This window comes from Daucus carota, chromosome 3 (assembly GCF_001625215.2).
Source record: "Daucus carota subsp. sativus chromosome 3, DH1 v3.0, whole genome shotgun sequence".
Lineage (NCBI taxonomy): Eukaryota > Viridiplantae > Streptophyta > Magnoliopsida > Apiales > Apiaceae > Daucus > Daucus carota.
The window spans coordinates 16,583,231-16,599,375 of NC_030383.2; the positions used below are offsets into that span (position 1 = coordinate 16,583,231).

General features: G+C 36.0%; 4 protein-coding genes across 7 annotated transcripts; 3 read left to right on the forward strand and 1 right to left on the reverse strand.

Moving 5' to 3' along the window:
* The first annotated feature begins 4,013 nt into the window (after nucleotides 1–4,013).
* LOC108212325 (CASP-like protein 4D1) lies at nucleotides 4,014–5,020 on the forward strand. The gene is made up of 3 exons (XM_017384056.2): nucleotides 4,014–4,245; nucleotides 4,421–4,556; nucleotides 4,684–5,020. The coding sequence occupies exons 1-3, from the start codon at nucleotides 4,088–4,090 to the stop codon at nucleotides 4,918–4,920; spliced, it is 531 nt and encodes a 176-aa protein (XP_017239545.2). The 5' UTR covers nucleotides 4,014–4,087; the 3' UTR covers nucleotides 4,921–5,020.
* Nucleotides 5,021–5,652: 632 nt separating this feature from the next.
* Nucleotides 5,653–6,467, forward strand: LOC108213834 (calcium-binding allergen Ole e 8). The gene has a single exon (XM_017385622.2). It carries the CDS (start codon nucleotides 5,887–5,889, stop codon nucleotides 6,307–6,309), a length of 423 nt encoding a protein of 140 aa, XP_017241111.1. The 5' UTR covers nucleotides 5,653–5,886; the 3' UTR covers nucleotides 6,310–6,467.
* Nucleotides 6,468–7,710: 1,243 nt separating this feature from the next.
* On the forward strand, nucleotides 7,711–9,553 carry LOC108210607 (ras-related protein RABA6a). The gene is made up of 2 exons (XM_017381970.2): nucleotides 7,711–8,071; nucleotides 8,978–9,553. Exons 1-2 carry the CDS (start codon nucleotides 7,854–7,856, stop codon nucleotides 9,429–9,431), a joined length of 672 nt encoding a protein of 223 aa, XP_017237459.1. The 5' UTR covers nucleotides 7,711–7,853; the 3' UTR covers nucleotides 9,432–9,553.
* An 87-nt stretch (nucleotides 9,554–9,640) lies between these two features.
* Nucleotides 9,641–15,093, reverse strand: LOC108210606 (uncharacterized). 4 transcript variants are annotated; one of them, XM_017381969.2, is made up of 10 exons: nucleotides 14,823–15,093; nucleotides 14,655–14,724; nucleotides 12,792–12,859; nucleotides 12,053–12,114; nucleotides 11,700–11,781; nucleotides 11,382–11,615; nucleotides 10,774–10,902; nucleotides 10,620–10,681; nucleotides 10,420–10,536; nucleotides 9,641–9,926 (listed from the first exon to the last, which is right to left on the reverse strand). In XM_017381969.2, coding segments are annotated over exons 1-10 (876 nt in total). In that variant the 5' UTR covers nucleotides 14,874–15,093; the 3' UTR covers nucleotides 9,641–9,925. The 4 variants fall into 4 exon arrangements, with proteins under 4 accessions (XP_017237458.1, XP_017237456.1, XP_017237457.1 ...); XM_017381967.2 differs by having other exon boundaries at nucleotides 9,641–9,932; nucleotides 10,433–10,536; nucleotides 14,823–15,003; XM_017381968.2 differs by having other exon boundaries at nucleotides 10,433–10,536; nucleotides 14,823–15,002.
* Nucleotides 15,094–16,145: the final 1,052 nt, after the last annotated feature.

Consider the following 16,145-nt stretch of genomic DNA (forward strand, 5'->3'; position numbering starts at 1 on the left):
GAGTTGTTCAACAAACCAGTTCTTAGCAGATGCAATAGCCAGAACACTGCGTACTGTCACTAGTTTAACAACAGGAGCAAACGTGTCATGATAGTCCTCTCCTGCAGACTGGGTGTACACTTTTGCCACAAGACGGGCCTTGTACCGTTCAATTTGACCATTGGGCAAGTACTTAATTTTAAAAACCCATTTACAACCGACACACTTCTTTCCTGGTGGGAGATCAGTTAAAGTCCAGGTGTCATTGCTTTCTAAAGCAATCAACTCCTTTTCCATGGCCTGAACCCAGAATGGGTAACCAATAAACACACATTTAATGGCACGATTGTCAAATTTATCATTGGAATGATAAGAAGCATAGCACAAGCACCCGAAACATTTGAGCGAACTATAATCAGGAGCCAATTTATGCAAGACCTCATATGGACTTTTGTTGTTGAGTATGGGAGTGGGCAAAAGGTTGATGATGTATGTAGCAGCTAAGATGCAGTCACCCCAATATCGTTTGGGAAGTCCAGATTGAATTCTGAATGCCCTGGCTACCTCAAGTAAGTGCTTGTGTTTACGCTCAACACGAGCGTTTTGCTGTGGAGTGTATGTGCATGTAGTTTGATGGAGTATGCCAAGCTCAGACAGGAAATGAGAAAACTGGTGATTAATCAACTCACTCCCATTGTCTGTACGAACAGTCTTAATATGTGCCTTGTAATGATTAGTAACATACAAGGAGAATGCCTTAAAATGTGAAAAAACATGGGATTTGCTGGGCATGAGAAAAGTCCAAGTGGCTCGTGAACAATCATCTACTATAGTTAGGAAATATTTACACCCATGTGTAGTATTAACATGATACGGTCCCCATACATCCATATGTATGAGGTCAAAATTATTTGCAGCATGATCACTTCGTGAAAAAGGCAACATAGATTGCTTGGAATTTGGACAAACAGGACACTCATTACAAGCAATATATTGTTTGACACAAGGAATATGGCTCAGTACATTTTGAGATGCATGACCTAAACGCAAATGCCACAATTTTGAACTAGTCTGAACAATAGAACTAGATACTGATGAATTACAAACAATAGGATAAGGAGCACTTGGAAAGTAGTAAAGGCCTCTATATTCAACACCAGTTGCCAAGGTATGCAGCTGGTCCTGAACCTGGAAAACACATTTAGATGATGTAAAAGTGATGATAATGGAAGACTGTTCTGTGAGTCTGCTAACAAAAAGCAAGTTGCAGTGAAAGGATGGTATGTAAAGCACCTCCTTAATCACTAAAGTGGGTGTCAACTGTACTGAACCCATTTTGTGAACAACTAAGGACTGACTATTGGGCAAAGCAACATGAATAGGTGTGTGAAGCAGAGTGATGTTAGTCATGAGATTAATGTTGCAACACATATGACTCGACGCACCACTATCTATAATCAACACATTTTTCAATTCAGCAGGAATGTAAGACATCATGGAGAAGGCCAAACCTGCAATAGAAGAGACATGGTCCTCTGGAGTAGCAGAGGCAACATAGGAGGATGAACTTGTCAGGTTTGAGACCATATGACTGAGTTGTGCCATCTGCTGCTGAAACTGTTCTAGACAGAACTGGGGTGAGGCATTAGTACCAACAGCAACCTGTTGAGCATTATTAGCTTGCTGTGACTGCATTTGTACAGGATGTGTTCGAAAACCACCTTGATTACCAGTGAATTTGCCCTTTCCTCGCCCTCGTGGGGGATAACCAACAAGCTTGTAACATGTCTCTTTAGTGTGTCCATCCTTATGGCAGTAACTGCACTTCAGGCCCTGCTTCTTTGTGCTAGTTGTGTCAGAAGAAACATTGCTAACACCAGGATTAGCACCAGTAGAATTGGAAGCAGTGAGTGCATCAGATTTGGCATTGCCAAGAAAAGCATTAGAAGACACATGACCTTGACGTTGCTTTTCCTCCTGCTTGATAAGAGAAAATGCCTGAGCAATTGAAGGCAATGGATCCATCATCAGGATCTGTCCCCTAGCATTAGAAAAACTGTCATTAAGGCCCATAAGGAATTGTAATAAGCGTTTTCGCTGATCCCTCTCTTCCAGCAGTTTGTGAGAGCCACATTTGCAAGCAACAGCAGGCTCCAAAGCCACATATTCATCCCAAAGATTTTTCATCTTGTGGTAGTAAAGTTCTGCGGACTTGTCACCTTGCTCGAGAGCATGAAGATCCTTAAGGATCTGGTAAATTCGATGACCGTCAATACTAGAGAATTGTCCAGCCAATTCTTCCCAGACTTCTTGAGCCGTGTTGACAAAGTCCATACCATTGCTGATGTCTTCTGAAACAGTATTCAATATCCAGCTTATGACCATATCATTGACACGCTCCCATTGAGCACGAAGTGGCGAATTCTCATCAGGTTTTGGCACACTGCCATTGAGAAGCCCTAGCTTATTCTTTGCTGACAAAGCAATGCTCATAGAACGCTTCCATGGACCAAAATTCTCTGTGCCTGTGAGCTTTTTAAAAATCAACACAAGTCCAGGATGATCGATATTTTACAAATAGAGAGGATGTAGATTAGATGTAACCGCAGATACATCATTAGAATCGCCTGAATTCGGAGCCAGAACCTCAACATGAGGCGTATTCTCAGAATCATCATTAGCACCATTGATTACAACATTTGCATAAGAAGTTTTCCTCATTTTCACACAAAATCACACAATAAACCAGACGAGATGCGAAATGAATAAGACAAGATGCAAACAGATCGAAATCACACAGAAACAGATCGAAGTCACACAGAATTACAGGAAATTCAGACTGTAATTATCGATGTAAATCGACTCAAAAACTGTAATAAATCTCGAGTACTCAAGCAAGAGATTAATACAGAATGAACGAGAAACTAAAGAAACTAGTACGAGTAAGAGAAGAGATTACTGAGAGTGCGAGAGAGTGAAGATTGAGCGGAAGAGGAAGAGCATCGAGGATCTATGCTCTGATACCATATGAACAAGACCTTGTTTATGTCACCATTAGAGCTTGAGCAACAAGAAAATAAACTGTGTATATTGACTAATAGAAAAAGTAGTTACAATACTGTTCTGCTATCTATATTTATAGGACAAAGCTACACCACTACTACAGATTACAACTCATGCTTAGCTGTCACTATTCTGTTATTTCATAAGGCTTTGTTTGGCTGAAAGCTATTGTCAACTTATGCTGCATGTTTTGTGCACCTACAGCTGAGGCTGCTAACTGTAGCTTTATATATTCGGACAAGAGGCCCATTCAATTTCGCTGTGAAAACTTAGATGCTTGTTTCAGCAACATTTATCGGTTTAAGAAGACAAATTTATAAGTTTAAATAAGTTTTGGTCGTTACTATGAGCTTGTTTGCCTAAGCTAAAGCCCGGATTTTAAGTTTATGACTTTAAACTGAAAAATGTTTTGTATGTAATAGGTCAAAAGTCAATTTAAAATCAGAAATAAGCCAGAAACTGACTTAAAGTCAAAAGTTAGTTTGATAAAAATTATCTATAAGTAATAAGTTAATCATAAATCATTTTTATGTTTATTATTATATTTTTAATAACCCATAATTCATTACTAAGTCAAAATTATCCCAACAGACATTTTAAACTCTCACCTTATCATCAAATAAATCACGTTAAGTCATAAGACATAAACTCAGACTCTATGTCTACACTGAGAACCATGTACACGCCGGTTATATTGTTGCATGACCAAAGCTTAAAACATCAGATTAATTGTTTGATTTTATTGATTCGTTCCCACCTACGTGCATGTGCTGACGTGCTTATACTTGTCAACATGACAACATGCATGCAAGCAAGCACAATTTATGTAATTAACATGCTTAATTTAACAGAACGGAGAGATCGAGTTTCTGTAAGCCGGCTTGCGAATAGATGGCTGATAGAAACAAAGCCACTGTCACTGCCAACAAGAGAGGACACATTTATTTGTTCATCAAAGAGATGTGTGTGTGTTTTATATATAAACATATAGAAGACAATAATCAGAGTGACTGAAACCATCTGAGGCCATACAAATTTGATTACGATGCCAACATTATCAAACGCATCCGCCAAAACAAGCTTGGGTTTGAGAATACTCGCTCTCTTGCTCTTGTTTTCTTCCGTTATTGTCATGGCCACCTGTTCTATCCCGGATTTTATTGATGGTTTGAATAATCGTTTCACTATTCTCTTCACTTACAGGTAACTACTATCTTTACTAATGTGTCTTTATCAAGCCATTGTGCGTGGTACAAAAATAAGGACTTATTTCAAGAAAAAGAGAGTTTCATGTACTTTTTTCCAGAAATAAACCTTTATTTCTGAAAAATAACTTTGGGCAAACAGCCACATTACCTTGTATATCATATGACTTCAGGTACGTGTTTGCAATTGGTATTGTGGGGTGCTTTTATTCATTGGTTCAAGTGATTTTTGGTATCTACCATGTCTACACCGACAAAAGGTCGATCCAGAACGGCTTTCTTCCCATTTTCGATCTTTACGGCGACATGGTACGTAACTCACCAAATCATTCTGATGCCGCATCTTCTCACAGTCGAAAAACAAGTGCCAAGATACATTTTTATAGAATGACAACTTTGAAGCAAATAAGTAATAAAATTTGACGTGTTTTTGCAGCTGATAAGCTTCTTATTGGCAACTGCGATGGGCGCTGGATTTGCAGTGACTTATGAGATCAACAAATATTCCGATATAGTGCTGGAATTGGGGGCATCGACCAAGTTTCTGAATCAGCTTTTTGTCTCTGTGGGTCTTTTATTTACCGGATCTATTTGCTTGGCCGTTCTGGCTGTACTTTCTTCTATCTTTAGAGATTCGGATACTTCAGGTAAAGGAAGCGTCATGTTCGGTTAAAATTAGGAACATCACTCGCAGGGTAGCTAGCTAGTTCTATGTGCATTCGAATTTTAAAATAAGATATTGTTTATTATATATGTTCCTTGTTGGTTCAATAATTTAATGTAATTTCCTATCTTATGATTTTGCTCTTCGTAATTTCCGAGTTTAGTCTGCTCTAGCCAGGGGCGGATCTAGAAAGAGGCACAAAATTTGCTTAGTGCCCCCTACAGTTTAAATCCTAGATCCGCCCCTGGCTCTAGTTAATTAACTATAAATTCGTTTTTTTCTTTTTTTGTTAAACCGGCGTCCGAGCCAGCTTCTGTGCACCTCGACTAATCTGGTTAGAATAATTTACTATAGATTCTTACAAGCATCTCCAAAATAAAACACAACACTATTGCAGTTTTGTTCATATTGGCAAGTCATTGATTGGCATTGTATGTACCATGTGGACAGTTGAAATTGCAATTTGTTATTTTGCACCGATCCTATTTAAGTTACTGCATTATTAATAAGTTCGAGCTTCCGTTGATCCGGTTAAAAACACTAAACGCAGCTAAAACGTGATCAATCGAATTTATTTCCCACTCGGAAGATTAATGAAAATCAAGTAGCTAGATACGATAAAATTAATATTTGCGCTAAACCTAAATTCGAAGGGATTTATATTTAGGACCGAATTTACGAAATTCATTTTTGAGAGAAATGCGAAAACTTTGCCTCCAATTTCTTTCAAACTCGAGATTAAAAGCAACTAGATATATTAATAATGATTTTTCTTGTAAGTTCCAAACGACCCATAATTTCAAGGAAATAAAAAAAAAAAAAAAAAATTATACACATCCTCTGATGCCTGATATAGTGATAACTTACTCAAAATAGAAGAGGTAATATTAATCCCTGTTCTTTAATGCTTCTTTTAACACCAACAAGTCTTCTATCTCGAAAAACATTTCTCATTCTTCTCTCTGATTCATCGTTATGGACCAGCTAACCCGCGTCTTCCACCGCTTCGACGCCAACGGCGATGGCAAGATCTCTGCCGACGAGCTCACCGCGGCCATGCAAGCGCTAGGATCCGACACCTCTCCCGACGAAATCCGCAAGACAATGGAGGAAATCGACACGGATCATGACGGTTACATCAACGAGGAGGAATTTGTAAAATTCTGCAACACCGATTTTAACAACGACGGCGGAATGAAAGAGCTGGAAGAGGCGTTTGCCACGTATGATATTAATAAGAATGGATTGATTTCTGCGGCGGAGCTGCACCAGATTATGACGAAACTCGGGGAGGACAGGACGGAGGAAGATTGCAAGAAGATGATCAAGAGTGTGGATTCGGATGGGGATGGGTTTGTTAATTTTGAGGAGTTTAAGATCATGATGAATCAAAATTGATTGTGCTGCTGCATGGTATTCAAACCAGATTGAATTCAATAATTATGGAATAAAATTCTTTTTTATGTAGTTTGATTTTATTTTTTTATATACAGAAATATTGTTATTTAACTAGGTTCATCGTTTGCATGGTTTGTATCTGTTATTATATTTTCCGGTGGTCGTAGGATTGATTATATACATTTTTCGAATATATTCTTGAAATATATTCTTATATGGTTTCAAATATTGTTATTTAACTAGGTTCAGGCTCAGTTAAGGACACGAATCAACCGAAATCAAGTTTATGTACCAAAATACTGATAGCTTGTTGATACTCTCTCAATTTCAATTTACATGTTCATTTTTAAAATAAAAAAATTGTTTCAAATTAGTTGTCCACTTCAACTTTCAATGCAGAATCATACTTCCAAAGTTATTTCTACTCTGTATATCCTTTATTTATATTTCTTAGATCAACCTCATACCACATGTTATGGTCATTTAATGAAATTGATTTGTAAACAACCATTTTTCTTAACTGTGTGATTTTTTTAAAATGAACATGTAATTTGAAACGGAGGAAATATCATAATCTTGAAAACTTCTCTATGAAATTATGTTTCAAATCATCCAACAATATTGGGCCCAAAATTCCAAGGTAAACATTTAGGTCGATCTTAATCATCTGGGCCATTTATACTACTTCTTTAAATGTTGAAGTCACGAGAGTCTCAAGTCTGAACCTTAAAGTTAGGCTGAATTTGAAAATTTCCGGATATTATCTATCGGAGAAAAGACTTATGTTGTGTTTGGTTGGGGAGAATGGAATGAAATGAGTAAAAAATACTTGAAACTAACAGAGATAGGAAGAAAGTTTTGAAAAAATTTGAAGGAGTGCAAAATTGCTATGATGAGATTTGAGAAAAAATTGAGGATGGGAGAGAATGGAGCATTCCATCTCAAATGAAAGGGGTGATATCTAGCATATGATGTAGAGAATGGAATGGAGGAAGGAATGAAATTTCTTAAAAATCATCTATAAGATAGTTCATTTTTCATTCCATTCCTTCCGGAATCATTCACCCCAACCAAACACAACATTAAGGTGATGATTGATGAGGAATCTGATTTGAAAATTAGATGTACAATTGCAATGATTCATTTCCCTCTTTACTTAAATTTCAAGACACCATAATAATCTCAGGAGCAACTTTAACTAATGACCTTCATTAGATACCTTAATCAAAAAACTAAAAACTTAACTTCAAATGAAACCGGTCTACTATTCCCCTACGTGTAGTAAAATGATAGGATCCTCTCAAGACAGGAAAAGGAGAGCTCACTCATAATGTTATGAAAAGAACAAATGTGTTGTCATCTTTAATAATGAAATATTAGAAAATGAGCATGCCTTGAACAAGCATAATGTCTCTGTCACATGCTACCACTAACCAGTTGTTTAGGCAATTCCAATGTAGTTGTAGTCTACTAGTCTCTACAAATTACAAGAACTTTGTTTCTGAGGATGCATTAGTTGGGTAGAACCAGAGGTTTTTGTTGTCATGGCTGATTCCATGGATGAAGATTGTGATTATTTGTTTAAAGCTGTGCTGATAGGTGATTCCGCGGTAGGGAAATCAAATATCTTGTCAAGAATTTCGCGCAATGAATTTCAGTTGGATTCGAAGCCGACTATCGGAGTTGAGTTCGCGTATCGGAATGTGAAGGTCGGTGATAAACTCATCAAAGCCCAGATTTGGGATACTGCTGGACAAGAAAGGTATGCTTATTCTGCATGTTTCATGTATTTACATATAAATGATTTGAAATTTTTGGAGTCCTTAAATATCGGGTTTAGGACGCTAAACGCAAGTCCGTTTATAATCAGGCACACCCCTGAGATGAAATGACCAAATGTAGTACTTGAGCATTCGGTCGGTTCGGTTCAAAACCAAACCGAACCGAAAACCGAATTGTTGTTTTTTTAAAAACCGAACCGAATCACTATATTAAACCGAACCGAACCAACCGAATTATTTCGGTTCAGTTTCGGTTTCGGTTTAAAAAAACCGAATTTTCAATCCAGATTCAAAAGTAGCAACCACTCGACTAGCAAACCAAGATGTAGATAAGATATGCTTCCAAGTTCTAATCCAGATTCTCAGTAATCTCATTCTGGGACTCATCTCCATGTTTGCAACATAACCCCCAGCGGCCAGACTCCACTTCCAGTAGCCAATCTAATTTAAATTCAATATCAAGGAAAATGAGAGAAGGGTCAAGACTTGCGGTTGATGTTCGTGTGAATCGTGATGAACTGATCTTCCGTCTTTGTGTGAGGGGGCGAAGATTGAAAGTTGCGGCTAGACTAGAACTAGGTTAGGACATGAGGCGTTATCTACTGGCTACTGTGGGTCTGGCTGTATGTGTATATAAAAAATATATATTTTTTAATGTAATATAAACTTCGGTTTTTTCGGTTTAAACCGAAATAGTATATGGAAAACCGAACCGAACCGATATTTTTTTCGGTTCAAACCGAAAAACCGAACTAACCGAAATTTTGAAAAAAATTAAACCGAACCGAACCGAAATTGTACGGTTCGGTTCGGTTTTTCTGTTTCGGTTCGGTTTTGCTCACCCCCTACCTGACATTACTGTGATTCTTATTGTTTATTGCATACAGATTTAGAGCCATAACAAGTTCATATTATCGCGGAGCACTTGGAGCACTGCTAGTCTATGACATAACGCGAAAGAACACATTTGAAAGCTTGAAAAAATGGCTACATGAGCTGAGGGAGTTCGGCAATCCTGACATGGTAATAGTTCTCGTCGGCAACAAATCCGATCTTAGCGACTCTAGACAAGTGGTTGTGGAGGACGGCCAAACACTGGCTCAACTTGAAGGTTTATGCTTTATGGAAACATCTGCCAAGGAAAATATACATGTAGAAGAGGCTTTTCTCAATATGATCAACAAAATTCATGAAATTACAAGCCAAAAGAGCCTCGACGGCAAACTGATTAGTCCCGGGACAAGAACTAATGTATCACTTCAAGGGGCTAAAGAGATTATTATAGTTGATGATCAGGAAGTGTCTGCAACTAAACACAGTGCTGGTTATTGTTGTACATGATTAGTTGGTGAGTCTGTTTTTGAGAGATTACCAACATTGGGGTATTCCATTCTCATCATTTCAAGTTTGTCTCGGATATCATATAATTTCTGGTTTTACGAGAACATATATATTTTTAAAAAGCTCCTGAGTAAAGTGAATTTAACAAAACTGACTCTATGTACATTAGGCTGCTCACTTGATAACTACATGGTGTTAATAAATAATAATACTATAAACATATTTAAAATAAATTAACCCAGCTCCACTGGAAGAATTGAAATTCTCGTGATACAACCCAATGTACATAAGTTATCATCAAAGACAATCACTTGTATACTAAATACTTCGGAGGAAAGAATACACAACTATAAATGGTGACTCTTAGTTTATGTGCAGATGTATTAAGTTTAGAATGAACAAAAGATACAGAAGACCAGTGTAGCTGCTGTAGATTCCACGTGAACAACCACTTAACCAAGCTTCATTCCTTCCCTACTTCCTCCGCTGTTTGATCTATACCTTGCACCAAGGATTAAAACTTCAGTGTCGGATAAACAGAATAGTATAGCACTCTTTTTCTTCTCACTAAAGAGGTGGTAGTAATTAAGATGCTGCCTCTGAAAACAATTATATGTAAATGTATATAAATGTAGTTGTTTTAATATATGAAACCATAGAAACAAAATATAAGGTTTTGGTAGTGAATGCTCAAGCCTATTTTTTTCAAGAATTATTGTTCGTAAGCAATAAATAACACGGCAAATATAAATGATAACTATTAAATGACTATGGTCTTTAGTGAAAGGATGTTATATATACAACTGGTCTTTTCTAACTCATCATAATGTTTATAAAAAGAATTGAAGTAATAAATGAACTATTAACTAGCTACTAATTTCTAAATGAACTGCAAGTATAGAATAATTGAGAATGCTAAATAATACTGTAATAAATAAAGCCTCGACATAAAGCAGACAACCTACAAGCAAAGGATGTGTGTGCTTACCAGCTCAGCTCACCTTGTGGAAGAGTTTTACTGTATAGAGGAAACTCGAAGAGAAAAACTTTTTTGATCCATGAAGGCAGCTTCCCATATACCACGGGAGGCAACGGAATGAGAGGGCTAGAACATTAAGCACTGTCACGGTTAATAATGTCTTTGTTGTTATATTAATATAATGAACTTAATATTAAAGTCAAACCAACCTTGTAGTCTCTTTATACATCCTATAGGCATCCACGTTTCCAAATTTCTTATCTGCTGATACCTGTTTCCACAGATGTTACATATATGTCGTGAATGAATCTTTCGAAGAACATATTGGCTAATCTTAGTACGTAAAGGTTAAGTAAATCAAACCTCGAGTAATGGTATGCCACTAACAAAAAGAAGCAACAGAGTCAGAAATATTGGACCTAGGATGACAAGCCACTCAGCACCATTCAAAATAGGGGTGGAAGCTATGAATATTCCCCACCATAGAAATAACTGAACAAAGAAAAAATCAAGCCATCTCAAGTTTTATAAAGATGAAGTTGAAAATACAAGCAGTCAGGGAGAAAGATATGTTTTTTGACTATAAACTAATAACCAGTGTTCCCATGTATACCACTTTAACTGAATAGATTATTATTTCATACCAACAATACATTAGCTAATGTCAGCTAAGAATATACCTATAGCTGTCCAACTAAAATCACTTCTAAACTGTTTCTTAAATGTAAGAATTGTCGTCATACAGAGTTATGATGTATGCGACTCATTAGGGGCTTGATAGTTCGATTCAAGATGATCAACTTCATTGGTTTGATACCGATAGAATCACTATAACATGATTTAGACATATTCTTTAGCAAAGAAATTTGCTACTAACACCTGTGCATTAAATTCAAGGGGCACGCCACACCGCAAACATAGACTACCATACTGTGAGAAAATTTAACTACTGAAGATTATATTGGATATACCTCTCCAAAATAATTTGGGTGACGAGAATACTTCCAGAGGCCAATATTGCACCACTTCCCTCTATTTTCTGGAGAATTTTTAAATGTCAACTTCTGTTGGTCAGCTGTAGCTTCAGATATAATGCCAATAGACCACATTATCCAGCCAATTATATCTGCAGCTTTAAGAGATGGATCTTTGTCGCTTGCATTAACAACCGTCAAAGGTAAGCTCACAGCCCACACCCACACTGCCTATCAAAAGTGGTAATAATGAGTAAATCAGTCAGTAAGTGTCACCGCTATCAATATGTAAGCCCAGAGACAAACTGTGTAAACCTGAAACATCCAGAAAAATGCCAATTTTCCTAAATTATCACGCATCTCATCAAACCTTCTATCTTCTCCCCACTGCAATATCCTGGCATGGTGTTGAAAAAACAAAAATAAAAAAGATTACAGTTAAGATACACCTGCAAATTGATTTCTTCATCTCTGCGCTCATTAGATAACAGAGTAACAAAAGTCCAAAAATGAAAAAGATAACTCGGATGGAAAAAATAATTTTTAATAATGAAGAAACTTGCACTTTTAAAACAAACAATGGCTCAATAATTAGTAGCTTATGAAATCCTAAACTGCAGATACTTGGAGGGAAAGAAATTAATTTAAGCATAATATTTGAATCTTACCTCATCAAGAGGAAAATTGCCAGCCGAATACCCCATACTATCACTAGCAAAGATAAAATAACCTGAAAGATATTTCCAAAGAAAACATGCATGATTCTATGGCCCTGTCCAGTGTCAGCATTGGTAATATGTCATCAAAATTAAGAGATCTAACATGATTAATACTACTACCAACTTGCACTTTCTTTATCTGTGATCAGATAAACCTTGTTGTGCGTCACAGTATTCTATAAATAGCTTCTCACTAAGTAGCTTTTCAAGATTCTAATTCTTCACTGAGGAGAAAATAAAAAACTCAGCGAAGCTCCATAATTTTGATCAAAACACAAGCTTATCACCAGAGCGGCAGGAGCAGGACAATAGAGAGTCCAGTTATATTTTAAGGTTAGCTTGCTTCCTATTCATTTACATTTTAGACATAAGAAATGTAAACTGCTGTATATTGGAAAATAGTTTCCAGGAATGAAGGCAAAAATCCCAACATAAGGAGGTTATCTTATGGCTGACTACAGAAACACATCTTAGGGATGAACTCATTCCGGTTCTTATCATTTCAATAGACAGTTGAATATTGACTTTGAAGTTTCAAAATTTGTGGACGCCTATTCAATCTATCACATAAATGCGCTCAGGATACTGATAGATACATAACACTCCCCATATTAGGATAGTAGTGATTGTCTACAAGATGTGCAACAAACACCAAGATTTGTGCTGCCATGTCAAATTGATACGCTACCTGTCTAAAATGCCATGTTCCTCTCACAACTAAAGTCAGTACTGCAAGTATAATAAAATTCGTACTTCCTGCATAAAACAAGTACGAGAAAGTTAAATTTATTCAATAACGAAAAAGTAACACCTCCATCTGTTATCCCCAAAAAGGTCACATATGCATAGTCCCAACTATAAACGTTGATCACAAGAAACATATCCTATACGGCTATACGTGTAACCAAGCGGAACATACTGATTTGGTGAAGTTTACAAGACCTCACCTGTAGGCTTAGAGAGGTTGAGAATTTTTCATATGTAATAGATTATGTAAGAAACTATGCTGATCTGAACATAAACAAGCTTTACAAGTTCAAAGAGGAGTATTTCATTTCATATGTAATTATTTTGGTTTGGCTATATCCAAATTAGAAATTGGCAAGCCCACCTAAAGTACACATTTACAAGTGTGACAAGAAATGAAAATATAACCGCCTAAAAGAAATGGAATCAGCAAGTAAAGTACATATATAAGCATGCAACAAAGTATAAAGAAACAATATACTTATAGTTGATCTTAACTTTGTCCATACATTTTCAGGACTTCGCATTAGTTTAGAATTTAGTTTAATTAATATCAAATGTTTTATTGTAGAAAGGTAATATAACCAAGGATAATTGGAGCTTGAAATAGCAAAGTCTGAGTACATATATAATCATATTCAGATTTTGTCAACAGCTTGCAAAGCATAATGTTTTTGGGCTTTAACTTGAGTTCGGAAAGTTGTAGTAAAATATTAAAGAAACCTTAATACAGATATATAAGAATATCCTACTGAGACAGGGTAGCCTCACAAGATAGGAGGAGTATTCAACACCTGAAGAAGAATTTAGCCATACATTCAATTAACTTTGTGTTCTCTTCTATTTTAGATCATTTTTTGGAACGTGTTGATTGTTGTGGAATTCTTTCGATACGATTTTTTATTATGAACTTAATTTATGTACTTGGCATTTTTATGGAACCCCGTTGTGATTATAGTATATTAATATGAAGTATTATTCAAGGTGATCACATGTTAAATATTTGATATTCTTTTCCCCAATTCTAGCGAACAATAGTTGACTTAATTAAAATACCAAGTGAGTAATAGTTAACTGACAAAACTTGAGTGGTGAAAAAACTTGTTTGATATTAGAATTGTGGCAAGAAAGATATTATTACCTTGCATAGCCGCATGAAATTGGTGCCTAATTCAAATTAAATTAGTAAATTGGGCATAGATATATGCTAGTACTTGCAGAACTAATACCAGTCACCTCGAGAAATTCTATGGTCATTGGAATTATGGAGAATATATTCCCATTAACCGCTATTTTTACTTGTTTTCTATCTCAACTGATTAACGCTAAAAAGATTCATATATACAATACTTCAATTGCAAAGGTTGAAATAATCAGTATATGAATCCCAGAGACCAGAGTCCAGACTGCAACAGAGATGACACAAATACATTTATTCCCTATCATCAGGGGCGGATCTAGCACACAAATGTTAAGGGGGCACGAAGCAAATTTTCGAAAAACATCTATATATTTTTAAATTTTGGGGAGGCACTTTTATAATTTTGCAAAATTTAGAATGGTGAAAAAATGTAAAATAAAATTTTAGGGGGGGCACGTGTCCCCGCGTGCCTCTTACTAGATCCGCCCTGCCTATCATTATTTTCAAACCAAAACCAATTAACATTATAATAATATCAACTAGTTTAGTATTCTATGTAAATTACCCCAACCCCACAGGAAACTACGAAAAAGACAAAAGCACAATCAGTAACTTTATAAATTCAAAAGGAAGGATGGGGTAAGAATATATATAGATTATTACCTGCAAAGTCAGTAACTTTATCAAACTTAAGAAGTGCAGTGATTATGAAGAAGAAGAACTGATAACCCGCCTGTAAAAAGAGAATTCGTTTCAAGAACTGCAAGTATGATAGAGAGAATGAAGAGAGAGAGAGCGAGAGAGAGAGAGAGAGAGAGAGAGAGAGATTACAGTGACAATGGCGGTAAGAGCCAAGAAATGGGAGTCAAGAACAGTTGCCATGATCTTCGTTAAAAATAACCCAGAAACAAAGTATGGGACAATTTGGATTTTATAACAGTCGCAATGTTATTCTTTTCTTTGGAATGCTCGAGGAAAATAAAGAATACGAATTTGCGGTTGGGAAGTGAACTACATCACCAAAGCGCCTAACCAGAGATAGACCTCTTCCGTTAATCCTGACCGTCTATAGGAACTTCCCAGTCAGTCAATATATTTGTCACTGAAAATTTAAAATTAGGAGATTATAATATTCCGAGGATGGAAAATAAAGCAAGTGAGAATAGATTTGTTTTTAATATATGTAATCGGGATTTGATCCGTTATTAATGTTTCAGGAAAAAAATTGATAAGAGGATAGTGATGGAGACGTCAAATTAGGTAAAAAGAATCAATATATAAATAAAAAAGATACTCCTTCCGGTCTTTTATGTTAGTCGTTTTGACTTTTTCACGTATTTTGAGAGGTCAAAAAAATGTATTTCTATACATCATTTTTCAATTTTTTCTTTTTCTGAATAAAAATATAGATGTTAAACTTTTATTCAGAAAAATAAAATTTGAAAAATAATATGTAGAATTATATTTTTTGTACATCTCAGATTACGTGCACAAAGTCAAAACGACTAAAGGAGTATTACTCATACCAAATGTCATCAAACTCACACTCAATTAAGATACGGTAATTCTAGTGTGTACCCATTAACACATGGTTTTTGGAAATTTTTGTATTTAGATTATTTTGATCGATGTAGTTGATGTATTTGTAGGGAGGTCCACCATCGTAGGAGAGCCAATCAAAATGATCTAAACACAAAAAATTTCACGCTTAATATGTACTCATAGAAAAACTGTTAAACATTATATGTCCTTGCAATACTTACGGAGAGGTTTAACTCGCAATTTTTTAAGTTAAACCCTCTCGGTCAATTAATTATTTTAAATATAATGATCTTCGGCAGAAAATCATGACTTAATGATTCTAGATTACATAATTTGTAAAAATTATATCGAGGAAACGAATTAGAGCATTTTTAATAAACATGGTGCAAATGTTCAAATCCATCCCATCATCTCGCCCATGCCACCAGTTCGCCCATGCCACCAGTTGATAGTTACTCAAGGACAAGTTTTCTATACTGTGTCATTTCAGTAAGAGCATCTCCAACGGTGTTGGCTATAATCGTTGGCTAAATTGGACCTGTAAGATATTATGTAAAATTTGCTGAACCTGTAACACATTTTGCTTCAATGGTATTGGCTATACCGGTTGGC